The 13,177-nt window shown below is 38.3% G+C and overlaps 2 protein-coding genes across 6 annotated transcripts in view; one reads left to right on the top strand and one right to left on the bottom strand.

Annotated features, from left to right (window-relative positions):
- PHYHIPL (phytanoyl-CoA 2-hydroxylase interacting protein like) overlaps window positions 1-4,264 on the top strand; it is an 81,551-nt gene extending 77,287 nt beyond the window's left edge. For all 5 annotated transcript variants that reach the window (XM_067552541.1, XM_067552540.1, XM_067552542.1 and 2 more), the window contains one exon: window positions 3,012-4,264. In XM_067552541.1, the coding sequence (XP_067408642.1) occupies window positions 3,012-3,546 (535 nt within the window). In that variant the 3' untranslated portion in view covers window positions 3,547-4,264. The remainder of the gene's footprint in view (window positions 1-3,011) is intronic.
- A 229-nt stretch (window positions 4,265-4,493) lies between these two features.
- FAM13C (family with sequence similarity 13 member C) overlaps window positions 4,494-13,177 on the bottom strand; it is a 219,991-nt gene continuing 211,307 nt past the window's right edge. The window contains exons 17-20 of the mRNA XM_067552537.1: window positions 10,763-10,858; window positions 9,079-9,275; window positions 7,416-7,517; window positions 4,494-5,914 (exon numbers count right to left, since the gene is read on the bottom strand). Of these exons, the coding sequence (XP_067408638.1) occupies window positions 5,791-5,914; window positions 7,416-7,517; window positions 9,079-9,275; window positions 10,763-10,858 (519 nt within the window). The 3' untranslated portion in view covers window positions 4,494-5,790. The remainder of the gene's footprint in view (window positions 5,915-7,415; window positions 7,518-9,078; window positions 9,276-10,762; window positions 10,859-13,177) is intronic.

The raw sequence follows: 13,177 nt of genomic DNA on the forward strand, positions 1-13,177 counted from the left end.
TTGTTAAAAAATTACCTTCTTAAAGAGAGGTGAAACCTAATTTTACCGATTCAGTGATTTTAATTTAATGCATCGGTCAGGTGCTAGAATACATGAAGATGGTCCGATGTTACAAGAAACAGGCACATTTGGGGTCTTTCACAGTTTGGTAAGAATTTGTGGCCCGAAAGGTAGTATGGTGTGTTCATGACTAAGCTGTTGGTGACCACTGAGCCTCTTTCTCGCAAGTGAACCTCAGTGCGACCCCTAGCAACGACATTTTAAAAAACAAATCAGCCCATCCCTTCACTGTAACTAGCATCCCCTGACTCAAAATGTTGTTTTGCTTTATGATTGAGAAGACCTCTGATGGGCTCCAGGATGTCATAGGTAGTAAACAGTCCTGCAAAATGTGGTGTGGTTAGGGCTAAAATAGGAAGGTTCTGATGGGTGTTTCAATAAATTGTACAACACACAGCAAGAGCTTGGCCTGTTTACTAAGTAACACCCTTATCTTGCAATACCATTAACCCTCAAAGTTTGTTTTTTTAAAATCTGGCATATAATACACTTTAATCCTGACTGCTTCCTTTAAATAGAATGCAAAATGTCTCAACTCCCTAGGGAATGCTCACCTATAATTAGCCTCATTGGCCACTGGATGTCAGTATCGTGTCACAGAAATACAGCTTCAAGCACATTTTTGGGTTGCAGAGAAAGTGGCCTTTAAAATGTATCGTTTTTTTGGAATTCGTTTCATTCATAACAATTTAATCTCAGTTTATCTTCCCAGAGCATTATTTCTGAAAAGATAAAGATGGTGGTCTTGAGCGGGTCAGAAAGCTTCTGAAGCTTGCCTTGCACCTATATGAAAAATGTTAGTTGGAAGAAGGTGTGTGATTAGAAATGACACGTGCTCTCAGGTGCTAGCACTATAGGTGATGAAGCCATTTGTTCATCAATCATCTTTGTTAGATAGTATATTTACCAGCATAATGGTTAATTTTGTTACACAGCAACTATACAACAAACACTGCTTCCCCTGAAGTTAATAGCTTAGATCCCATTCACTTCAGTAGGAGCAAGTATTAAACCTGTGTTCCATGAGTGTATACAAAATGAAGCAGCCTTCCATTCTGGTTTAGCTGAAAACAAGCATTTCTAGTCAGAGATTGACCTTGGCTTGTCTCAAAAAATACCCCATACCCGAAAGTATTCCAAAGCAGAGTGAGCAAAGTCATCTGCTAGCCTGATGCTAGTTTAATCTTTTGAAAGCAAGCAAATTTCACCTGTACCCGTTACAGATAAATCCTATGCTGGGTTTGCCTGAAAGAGCACCGCTACCATTGCAGTCAAAGCGAGTTTTGTATGTATCCATCGGGTAATAGATTCTAGATATGCCATGGGCTGGAGTAGGGCACATGCAGTGGGCGGTGTACATGCAGATGATTGAAAACAAAATACATTTTCTAAGAAAGCCTGGGTGGGTTATTGAAATTAAGCATTTCAAATGAGCTGGTGTAGAGGTTTTTTTTTTTTTTGGGGGGGGGTGCAAAGATGGAAATCTGATATACCAGGAAGCTTAAGATCCATTACAAGGTGTGGTAAGCCACTGCAGCAAGTCAGTCAGCCATTCAGATAGTGTGTACCTGACAAGTGCTCAAGTGACCTTTATGACACATTAGCATTAGAGCTTCTGATGCTACCACCAACCAGAGGAACAGCGCATATCATTCAGTATGTAATATGCCACATTGGCCTGAATTGTGTGTGGCGTTGGGCTTTAACACAGGCAGATTTTTGGTTGGTGGGTTTTTTTTTTTTTTTGGCGAAGTAATGTTAAAAAAGCTTTGTGAAAAAGGTGTTTTAAGGATGGTCAGTTTGCCTAAAGAGCAGGTGGTTTATCACATGAGGCGGGTGGCAAGAGTTGTACATATGAAATGTAAAGGCATAGGTGGAATTGACTTGTGGGTGAGCATTAGTCTACACTTGAGGCAGAAAACTAAAGGAAACCCATCATAGCTTTGATAAGGGCAGTGACCTGACCCATGTGATGATTTCAGTAAAATCATTTTCTAGATAGGAGGGGGCTCTCTCTTACCCATCCCCAGCAGCATTTCACTGACTGTTAAATTGCAATGCAAGGGCTTGACTGGCTTTGTGTATGTTTGGGTTTAGCCTAAACACACCTGGAAAGAACCAAATTTATATCTCATATTGGGACCAGTCCTGTTTCCAGTAAAGTCGATGGCAGCCATATTGGGTCAATGTGGAGAAACATTTATTTTAGAAGAAAAAGAAATGGGTCTTAATGGAGCCAAGACTGATTAATTTTCCTCCAACTTATTAGAATATGATTGTTATCTTCCACACCTACACAGGCAGGACTCCACTGTGGTTGTACCAGTCACGTACTCCTGTAATTCAAAAGTTGTGAAGCCCTACTTAAATAAAACAGAGAGAGACTTTTTGGGTTTGCGTCTCCTGTCACTTAAGTTCAAGTTACTCCTGATTGTGAAAGTAGGAGCGGAGTAAACCCCAGGTTTTTTGAGAGGGATGCAGGGAATGCCCTGCCATAGCATCACTGGGGGAAAAAAAGAAAAAAAAAAAACCCCTAATCCTCACATGAATTTGCTATACTAAATGTGTACTGCACTGAAAATGTTGATTAGTAAAGAATATTGTGGCATAGTTGGAGGCATTTGTAGTTTTTCAATGTAGACTTAAAATCCCGCTATTGCTATAATTGCTGAGGAAGACTATGGTGGGTGGGTTTTCTGTTACTGTTTTGCCTCTTTCTCTATGCAACTCACTCCCAAAAGCAGAGAGAAGATGGAAAAGCAGTTCCTCTTTTTCACACTGAGCCCTCATCATCTCTTCATTTATTTGTTTGGTTTTTTTTTTTCCCTTGAGCGTGGGGTGATATTAACCTTATTTTTCAATTGAATAACTTCTGTTTGGTGGCTGTCCTGTAAGTAATCAAACTTGTACTCTTCTCTGCACAACAAACAATGAAAATCATTCATTTTTAGAGAGCAACATGGAAATGCGATGCAGCCTTCTGTCAAAGATAACAGTGGTAGCCATGGCTCTCCAATCAGTGGGAAGTTGGAAGGCATCTTCTTTAGCTGCAACACTGAGTTTAACACAGGGAAGCCACCACAAGATTCACCTTATGGAAGATACAGGTGTGAGATTGCAGCTGAAAAACTTTTCAATCCAAATACTAACTTGTACTTTGGGGACTTCTACTGCATGTACACAGCTTATCACTATGTCATTCTTGTTATTGCCCCTGTTGGGTCGCCAGGAGATGAATTCTGTAAGCAGCGCCTTCCTCAGCTAAATTCAAAGGATAATAAATTTCTGACCTGCACTGAAGAAGACGGTACTATGGTTTATCACCATGCCCAGGATGTTATTTTAGAAGTAATTTACACTGATCCTGTGGATCTTTCCCTCGGCACAGTTGCAGAAATTACTGGTCATCAGCTAATGAGCTTGTCTACTGCAAATGCAAAGAAAGATCCCAGCTGTAAGACCTGCAACATCAGTGTTGGACGTTAATCCTGCCCCCATTACTTAGGAGCCTTTGAACCTCTGTTGTCCATGTCCATTGTCAAACGTTCTCTTCAGAAGCATGTACATGCCGCTGTCACTGAAAGCAACCACCAGTTTTTCAAATTCATTAATAGCATTTTTAGGATAACTTCCCTCCCCCCTTTCCTTCTGTTCCCCTAATGCTTTAAACTATTAGAAGTCCTGAATTTTCTTTCTGACACCCATTTACACCTAGATGCTGCAATTTTTTTGTTTGTTTGTTTCTGGCCAGACATAACAAAAACCTATATAAAACTGCTTTAGCAAAATAAAAATAATGGCTTATAATGGTGTTTAAATATGCATTTATTTTAATCTACTGAACAAACACTGGGGTAACTCCAAACAGCATGAAAGGTTGTAATTGCAGCATGATTTAAATCTCGAAGCCTAGAAATGTCAGCACTTCCAACTTGTTGTTTGACAGTGTTATTTATATTAGCTAACTGGAAACAAAAATTGTGTTTAAACATAATAAATATAATAGAAAAATATTTTATTTGTACTGTTGTATAAAATATTATACAATCATATAGAATATATAGATTACATTTTAATAGCAATTGTATACATATGTCATGAAACCATTTTCCCTTATCAAAGATGTAGTTTGTAAAACTCAAATAGTTGTGTATCTGTTCCTGTTGCTCTTAGATTACTTTAATTAAAACAGATTTACAAAGGAGATCATTCTGATTCATAAAATTTATAAATTGTCAAGTCAGTAATACAGTGAAACAGCAAACGTGTTAGAAATAAAAAAATTCACATTGCGTAGTGGTCACACTTCTTCCTCCAAACTATTTGAAAATGTGTACTACTTAATCATGCTGAAATATTACGTACAATATAAATACAAACATAGTTGGTATATAATAGACTCTAAAAAAATGAACATTTCCTTAAGATAGCCAAAACAGGTGGTTTATATGCAGCTTATACAAAGTGGCAATTTAAACAAAACACTAAACATGATGCAGTGTATCTCCTTTTTATGCTCTTACTTCATGTCTGGGTTAGCCAATTTCCCCATTATACCTGCCTTTGAATTGTAATGAAAAATATAAAATGCTGACAATCCTGTGAAATATTGCATTTTACACAGAAATGATCTAGCACAAGAGTGAGGAAAATCTCTCTACATTACAAAGTGATGCATAATTCCAATGGAAAAATATTTTTATAGTCTTAACTTTTAGGAAACAAGGCCAGTGTTGTTCCTCATCTCACGACCATGACGTTCAATTATATACTGCATACATTTATCTATCCAAAATATCTTGTCAGAATGCAATAAACTTATTTTCATATAGATATCTAACACAGGAAATACTTTAACATTTTACAAAGTGCATGCTTACAAACAAGCTTTGGTAGTCCCAAAAGCAAAATTTTATAGCATCAGGCAAAATAAAGTGCTAAGTTTTATACAGAACTAAAAATCAGCATGTCTGAGCAATTTATTTTACTGAATTTTGTTTAGGGTACTATAAACCAAGTAGTGCCAGCCATATTTAAAAGGCCAGCACCCCTTTACATTGTTTTGTACACCCTTTGGCAAACCTTAAATAAGCACGCCTTCTTTACCCGCTGAGTTCTTGGTGATTTGCCAGATAGATATTTTTTTGCAAATGAAAAAACACGATTGCATTTGGCAGGGTATTTTTAACCACTTTCTTTGTGCTCCAGCAGCTTCAATTTACTCAGAATTCAGGGCCAAATTTTGTCCATGTATATGTATTTGCATCTCTCTTAGAAGCCAATGGGAATTGCACCTATGTATCTAAGGGTAGAATTTGGTCTACAGGTTTTTAAACATGATGTACTAAGTTATTTTGTCTACAGAAAGAGCAAATTACACTGCTTTTGTGTGAGAGAGAATGATGAATTTCTGATTATTTTTTCGAATCTGGAGGACATTCCCTGACAATTTAAGGTAGTGCAGATCAGATTGAGGGGCTAAACTACTTCACAGTGTCCCTTCTAATATTATCATAGTGCACTTCAAGGCTTTTTCAAAAGGAAAAAATACAGTTCACTCACTCCCACTTATGTATTCTGACACATTAACATCCTCTCCTACTCTCAGTTAATAAAGTGCATCAGATTCTCAGTGTGTCCAATAATTGTGCAGAAAGACCCAGACCTGTAAAATTCTTTTTGTTGGTTTTGGTTTTTGCTAGCGAACACTAGCACTGTATTTCACTGACTTCAGATTGTTTTAGAGACATCGTGCTTACTGATGAGAACCTCTAAGAGTCTTAGTTTGGCTTTCATGTGCTTGTATTCAGAATACTCTTCAGCCATGGGTATGCGGTCTTCCTTTTGCGGACTCCTGAAAGAGTCAAACAGTACGCTGTCATTTTATGACACAGAAGAAAAATGGCATTTTAAGTGATTTCTGCTGTGATTTTTTTTTATTTGTTTCTAATTTTAGATGCTCTCAGACAACGTGAAAAGAGCGTGCTATTGTGAAGTAGGATTATAGAAATGGGAATTAAAGCACTGAATTCTGATGTTTAAATTATACTAGGTTATTACTTACACAGTTGACAAGAAATGTGATTATTACGTCACTCTAAAATATGCAGCTATGTTGTAATACAGTGCTACGGAAGACATAACTATTGTTTCCATACTGTTCCATACTTTTTGAACCCAGATTAAAGGACACAGTAATGGTCGTGCTCCAGCACCCAATTAAGTCAGTGGAAAAGCTTCCATTGATTCAAAGGGCACTGAGCTGAGTCCATAGAGTCTAAGACCCTACCAGTTCTTTGTGCTGATTTTCATCACCATAGGCAATCATCCTGGCCTATCTGAGATCACTCAACAAGTTAAAGTGTTTCTCATTTGAGTTACAAAAGGACATGTCATGAATTCAGTAGCATTGAAGCAGATCAAGCAATTTAATAGTATACCCTCACACATTGCTGTGGTGTGACAGTGTGAGGGGGCCGTATGTCTGAAAAATTAAAATGAACTCATCTTATTTTTGGTATAAGCTGAAATTTACCAATAAACCCCTGACACCCCCAACTCCCAAAAAAGCAACAACAACAAAAAAACCTCATCAGCAAGGTTTGTGTTAAAAACAACAAAAAATGCCTCCTCTCTGCTCATAGAGGCTAATCCAAAGCCCACTGAAGTCAGTGGAAAGACTGTTGATGTCAATGGGCTTTGGATCAGGCCCATATTATCTACATCTCTGGCCACACTTCAAAGGGAGGAGAGGTGGGACACAGCTGCCTGCCACCAGCATACCTGTCATGGTAAAAAGTCTCCAGGAAAATGGACAGTTCCGCTTCATATTTATCAAAAAACATCCGCCCTATGAAATCTATAAATTAGGGGGCCCTAATAGTGCATATGTCAAAGACAGGGATGGGGTGACAGAAACAGCTGCTGTTGGTCTACCCCAACCCCTGACTAGGGGTCACATTGTTACTTCCGGTCAGTAGGCGTAGGGAAGTAAATTTCTGGAATGATCCTCCGGCAGAGTTCCCTGTGGATTTGCGAGGGGTGGCTTTGCCTCCTCACAGGATATGTTATGGGGGCTTCCCTAAACCTGCAAGATTCTCAAGGATCTGCACAAACCCTGGAGGAACTGTGGGAGCAAACTGTCATCTCCAAAGAGATCCAATGCCTCCATGGTGCTCCCAGCAGCCCCCCCTTCCAGTCCTGGGCTGCAGCTTTTCTTTGGACTCTGAAAGCACAAAATATAACTCAGTCCTCTACCCAGCCCAATTATTGCAGGTAAGTCACTGCTGCCTAAGAATATGTTCTTTAATGGAAACATGAAAAGCTCCTTACAATACATGGGAGGTTTTGCTTACCTTCCTGTTTGTTTAAAGAACTGTTCCTCAAATTCTCTCAGAGCTTTGCGAAGCCTTTTCTTGTCAGCTCTTGTTTCCCTGAGATGTTCAAGTAGCACAGGCCTGCAGAGGAGGTAGAAGAAGTTGAAGCCTATGTGGACTTGGAAATAGTTAAAATAATAGGGCTGGATGTGGCCATTGAATATGTGCACAGTGACAGATGCTTCCCTTCATCTGAGTGCAGAATTAGATCTTCTGTTAAATTCAAGGAATCCTAATTTTTATCATAGTGAGAGTATAATAGGCTAATGACAGCACAAGTGTAAATCTTCAGTATTTTCTTGCTTTTGGTGTCATTCACACTCCTGTAATGAAGTGAATGCAGAGAATCTATGGAAGGAAGCAATAAAACACTTCGGTCCTAATCCTTTGGGCACCCTGAGTTCTAAGTGGACTTAATGGGGCTTGGCATCTCCTAGGAAGCACTTGGCACCTTGCGGATTCAGGCCTCTAAGTAACAAAGGGGATACACGATTAGCAGGATAGGACCTGATCCTGCAAACCCGTAGCACCAAATGCAGTACTGTTTGCTGTGAGTCAGTGGAACGGCATATTGTAGTAAGAACTAGGCGAGGCAGCGTTTGCAGGATAAGGTTCTTAGGTGGAAGATAAAACACTTTCAGAATGTGTCCTAAAAGATTTTGTGTGATGCGATGCACTGAGTTCTCAGTAGCACTTCTGCATGCTGCATCATTTACACAGTGTGAGTTTCACAGAACAACATACATTATTTTTATCTTCATCACTTGGTAGGACCTAACAAACAGACTTTATTCATGCCTTTGACTCTCAGGTGTCAATCAAAACATGTTGGAAATACAAGGAATAATATAAACTATGAGATAATATTCACCCCTAGGGTTCGTTTTCATGAATGAGCAACAGGGCTGAGTGACATCAGCGCACATGATCCCTGCAACTGAACAGTCTGACCATAATCTGAATTTTTCACAGAAATACAAAACATAGCAAGATTCCAAACCTCTGTTAGTGTCACTTTTTGGAGTTCGTTGACCCCCCTTGTTGACAGCAATAATTGTATTTGATGAAGAGATTAATAGAATTATGTTACTGTAGTGAAAATACATGAACAATTAAACCAGGCCAGCTGTGAATTTAAAATAAAATTTACAGTTTACTATTATCATAATTATAGGCTATGTTTGTTTTAGAAATGTGATCATATAATTCAGATTCTTCAGTCAAAAAGGTGTCCTCTTTCTCATCTGTGACACCATTGTTGTGAAATATGAAAAGTAACCAAGAGGAGAGCAAAATGGCCTGGTTGATCAAGCCACTGCTAATATTAAAGGCTCCTCATCCAATGTGTGTTATTCCACAAGAGCCTTTTAAGAAACTAAGTGGTTAAATGTCTAAACGTTTTGAGAAAAATAGGTAAGTCGACAAATCGTTTATACTATGTCATCATGAGATCTCGACGTGTTCTCATATATTTATATTCTGGACTTAGACAGTTCTCGCTAGAGCTGTCTGAATTACACAAAATACAAGTTGAAAGGAAATAACTCAGTCCATTCGGAGTTTGTAACAGTAAGTGCAGGTCATGCTGTGACTAGAAAATGTAAGCGTTTTTTGATGTATTAAGGAAAAGTGCAACACTCACATCGTGGCCTCATGTAAATTGGATAGAGAAAGGGCTGGTTGTTTGATTGCCTTTTTTTCATCCAGAGGTGAAACAAATGCAGGCTCATTCTCCTCATCTGAACAACACAGATGGTCCTCAACAAGAAGGTTAGATGCTGGACTGGATGATATTTCACGGCTGCTTTGAGAATGGTCTTCATCTGAATCTTCTTCCTCCTGCTTGTAATGTGCAACGTCATTATCATATTAGCTGTCTACATCCTATCTTTGAGAATCAATTGTTTATTGAAAATACATGAGATTACAAGCATTAAAACCAATAACTCAACACACTTTGAGATTTCTCACTATAACCTCTAATGGGACTAATTGCTTTGTAAAGTATTACTTGCCATGACTAACTGTGGTAGAATCTGGCTTTACTTTCATTAGCAGCTCAACTAATTACTTACATGATTAAAAGTTTGCAAGAGCATGCCTTTAAATACAATTTAGGGCATCATCCTGAAACACTTACGCATTAAAATAGTCCCATGGAAATCACTTAAACTCCTCACGTGAGTGAGAGCAATGAGAGCGCCCTTTGTTTAATGCTCAGTAAAGTAAACCTGTACCATTTAGTGGTAACAGTCTTCATAAATTAAATTTACAATAATGCATAAAAGAATAATTCTAGAGGCATTTTTAGGGCAACAAATGGTATTAGCAACCAAAAAAGAATGACAGTATCACAACACATTTTATAGTTATATTACAATACAAGAAGAGGATGAAATTTCCTGCCAAAATACTTTTGGGCTCTTTAAAAAAACATATATAGCTTTGAAAAAATGCATGAACCAAAGCTCATTAGAAGTAACATGAAGGAAATTTTAAGGAGATTCTGAAGTAATAAGGTTATGGCTGGGATTTTCAAAGGAATCGATGAACCCAATTGAAATTAAGTGCCCAACTCCCTGAAGCTCATATGAAAATCCTATACTAAGAGATGTGCAGCAGGGGTATGTAATTAGTATTTTATTTGATAGTGATGAGACAAGTGATTTACAAAGGATGAGAATCTGCTATCACAGCTCACATTCAGTGATAGCTCATTATGCAATGAGTCCTGGTGAAATAAAGGGGGAATTCACAAAGTAAAGCACTACCTAGTATGAGGAAAGGCATTAGAATCTGGACCAGCTCTTCTATCTCATCAATTTCTGACATGTATTTTATGGGTTTTTTTAAAAAAAACAATGTTATTTTTAACATTTAGAATCAGATACACGAAAAGCTTTCTTTCACACTGGTATAGCGTCGGTCAAAATGCTATGCTAAGATCTAAGTGCTAATGAAAGTATTTTCAACAAACAAAGACCGAGGAGGATACATTAACAGTACAGTGCAATCCAGATGGACATAACTTTCATTTTGTGGTGTAGATTTGTTTGTAATGGTGAAGGTTAAAAGCTGAACTCCATCATCTGATCCCTTTCCCATTTAAACCGATTGATTCAGAAATTGATGTTTTACATCATGACCTTTGGCATGCTTTGGGGTTGAATTGTTGGATGTTTACTCCTCTTGAAATATCAATTTGATCAGTAAGCATTCTATAAGCCCTTCATGTGTAATTGTGATTAGAATGTCACTAAACTGACATGCAAAGCACAATCTCTTGTAGTGTTTGTATTACTAAATACTAATTCTTTCCAACTTACAATTGTTGTAATCAAAGATGGTGTCGAAAGAAGTTGCTTGATAATTCTGTATCTCTCATAAAGAGGCTTCATAAGACTCCTCTCTTGTTTAGTTACCTAAAAAGAAACGATAAGAAAGTATATTCTTTTAAAAAACAAGAATTATAGGCCATATTCTGTTCTCATTTATACCAGTGCGGAAAAGAGAATTTGGCCTCTCTCACTCACTCGCTCTCTCTCTCACACACACACACACACACACACACTCTCTCTCTCTCTCTCTCTCTGTTTCAGGTAGTATTTGGGAGTATTTATGGGAACAATAGCATAATTCATAAAACTTTGTACAATTTGAAAACCAGAGTGTAAACTTATATTATAATCCAAAATATACAAGGTGGAAACTTTGCTTTCTTGAGGCATTAATTTTGGGAAAAGGGTGCACTTGTTACATTTCCCATTCTGAAGATGCCGATATTGTTAAAGGAATTAGTTTTCTGTGCTCTCTCTCTCTCTCTCTCTAGTTAACCCTTGAGCATCAGAAGCACCTATTTTACGGATAACGCTTTTTTTTTTTTTTAAGTTAGTGTACTATAAGCCCAATCCAACCAAAAGTACTTATAGCCTATCAAGTCAAGTAAAGGCTATGGATTATGGCTGTGCAACAGGCCATCCTACTCTATTAAAAGAAAAGGCAGGCCAGTCACAAACCTGAAAAGGAAAAAGTGTACCTGTCTTATCAGGACAAATTGTCAGAAAGAAATCACCTGCAAACGAGTTCATCATCTCTCTGTGCTCCATAAAACCCTATTCTCAAACCTGTCAATCCCCACACTGCTGTGTAGAAACTCATCTCCACCACTGCAGGTGAGTAGGTGGGGGCAGAGGTGGAATGATATGGACAGTCTATAGGCATGGGCAATAGCCCAGAAATGGAAAGTTATCTGGGTATATAGAGTAAGGAGGAGAGCGGAAGAATGCTGCTGAATGCCATCAGTCTGTCTAATCTAATTATGGAGTATCTCTGAAGTGTTCTTCGCTGTAGTCTAAGTGCGCTCCTTCCTACCCTAGATCGTTGTCCTCTGTAGAAGGTGGGTGCTGCTTCTACTCCCGATCATCACATTCAATGTCATTGCAGGGGTTGGGCCTTGTTGCCTTTGACCTCGAGGATGGAGAAAAATATTTTTAAGGCCACAGCCGCTTTTAGCTTCTTCCCTAGCTGACTTTTCAGATAAGCAGGGAAGAGCCTGCCCTCACTCTTATTAAGACAGCAGCATGCTTACTGGCAGCCTTAGTAACATTCCTAAGTCTGCAGTTTTAATAATAATTAGCAACTTGGCAGCTTTTCTTTACCATATTCTTTCTCTGCACTCCTGCCTCCATAATGAAGTTTGGAGAACAACTGTGACATTTTGTTTAGGGCTGATCCTTAGTATTTGCTAAAAATATAAAGGTAAAAGCCTTTTTGTATCAATTTTTTCATTCTATTCCCAGTTTGGACAGCCCCTATACAGCTGTTCATTTTGAACATGACAAGGAGTAGTATTCAGTGACTGGCAACGCATGTAAAAGTTACGTAACAAAGTTTAAAAAAAAATATATCCGTGTTTTCAGGTTTTGAACTGTTAGCCTTCAGGAGCAGGTACTTAGAAGTACATTACTTACATTTGATACAACTCTTTGATACAACGACAAGTGTTGGGTTGGTGGCTATGGGCCAAGTTTTCAGATGGGGCATTCTACATTTGTGTACAGTTCTATATCTATATATGCACAGGCAGTTGCCACGCATGTGCAAATATTGCTAGTGCCTGTGCACACACGATAATGAGTAAGGCTGATTTGCCCTTACAATAATGTAAAGATCTTGGGCCTGTCCTGTTTGACAGTTTGGCTATTACTATTATGAAGTGTGATATTTTCAGCAATTGTAGTATGGTGAGATAATGTTGCTTAGAATGTTTGGTTAAGCGAATTAGCCTACAGGATTTTCGAATATGTTACTATAATGTTCACAAATGTTATAGAGCTATCTCAAAGATTCCGGTCCTGGCATCACATGGAAATCTTCCTCTTTCTGTGTTCTCCAGGTTATCAATTCTTGTGCAGTTACATGCATGTCTTGCAAAAAATTAGCATGGAATATGCAAAGCGAGTTGGTATAGTGGGTGCCATTGTTAATCTTTAAAATGATACCTTTTGATTAATTAAGTTTACAGCACTATTTGCTATAGTTGGAGATACTGGTTGAAATTTATCCCGTACACATGGCCTACACACTATTTAAGTGCCAGTTAAGCCTCAACCTGCACCGGGGGAATTTCACATACCGCACCAGCACTCTGAATAGAAGAGTAACATTAATAACTTGCCAACTACCATTGTAAATATCCTCATGTTGACTAATCCACTGTCCAGACTTCATCTTAATGGCAT

This window comes from Emydura macquarii, unplaced genomic scaffold (genome assembly GCF_026122565.2).
Source record: "Emydura macquarii macquarii isolate MOO-44397 ecotype Brisbane River unplaced genomic scaffold, CSIRO-AGI_Emac_v2 contig_1390, whole genome shotgun sequence".
Lineage (NCBI taxonomy): Eukaryota > Metazoa > Chordata > Testudines > Chelidae > Emydura > Emydura macquarii.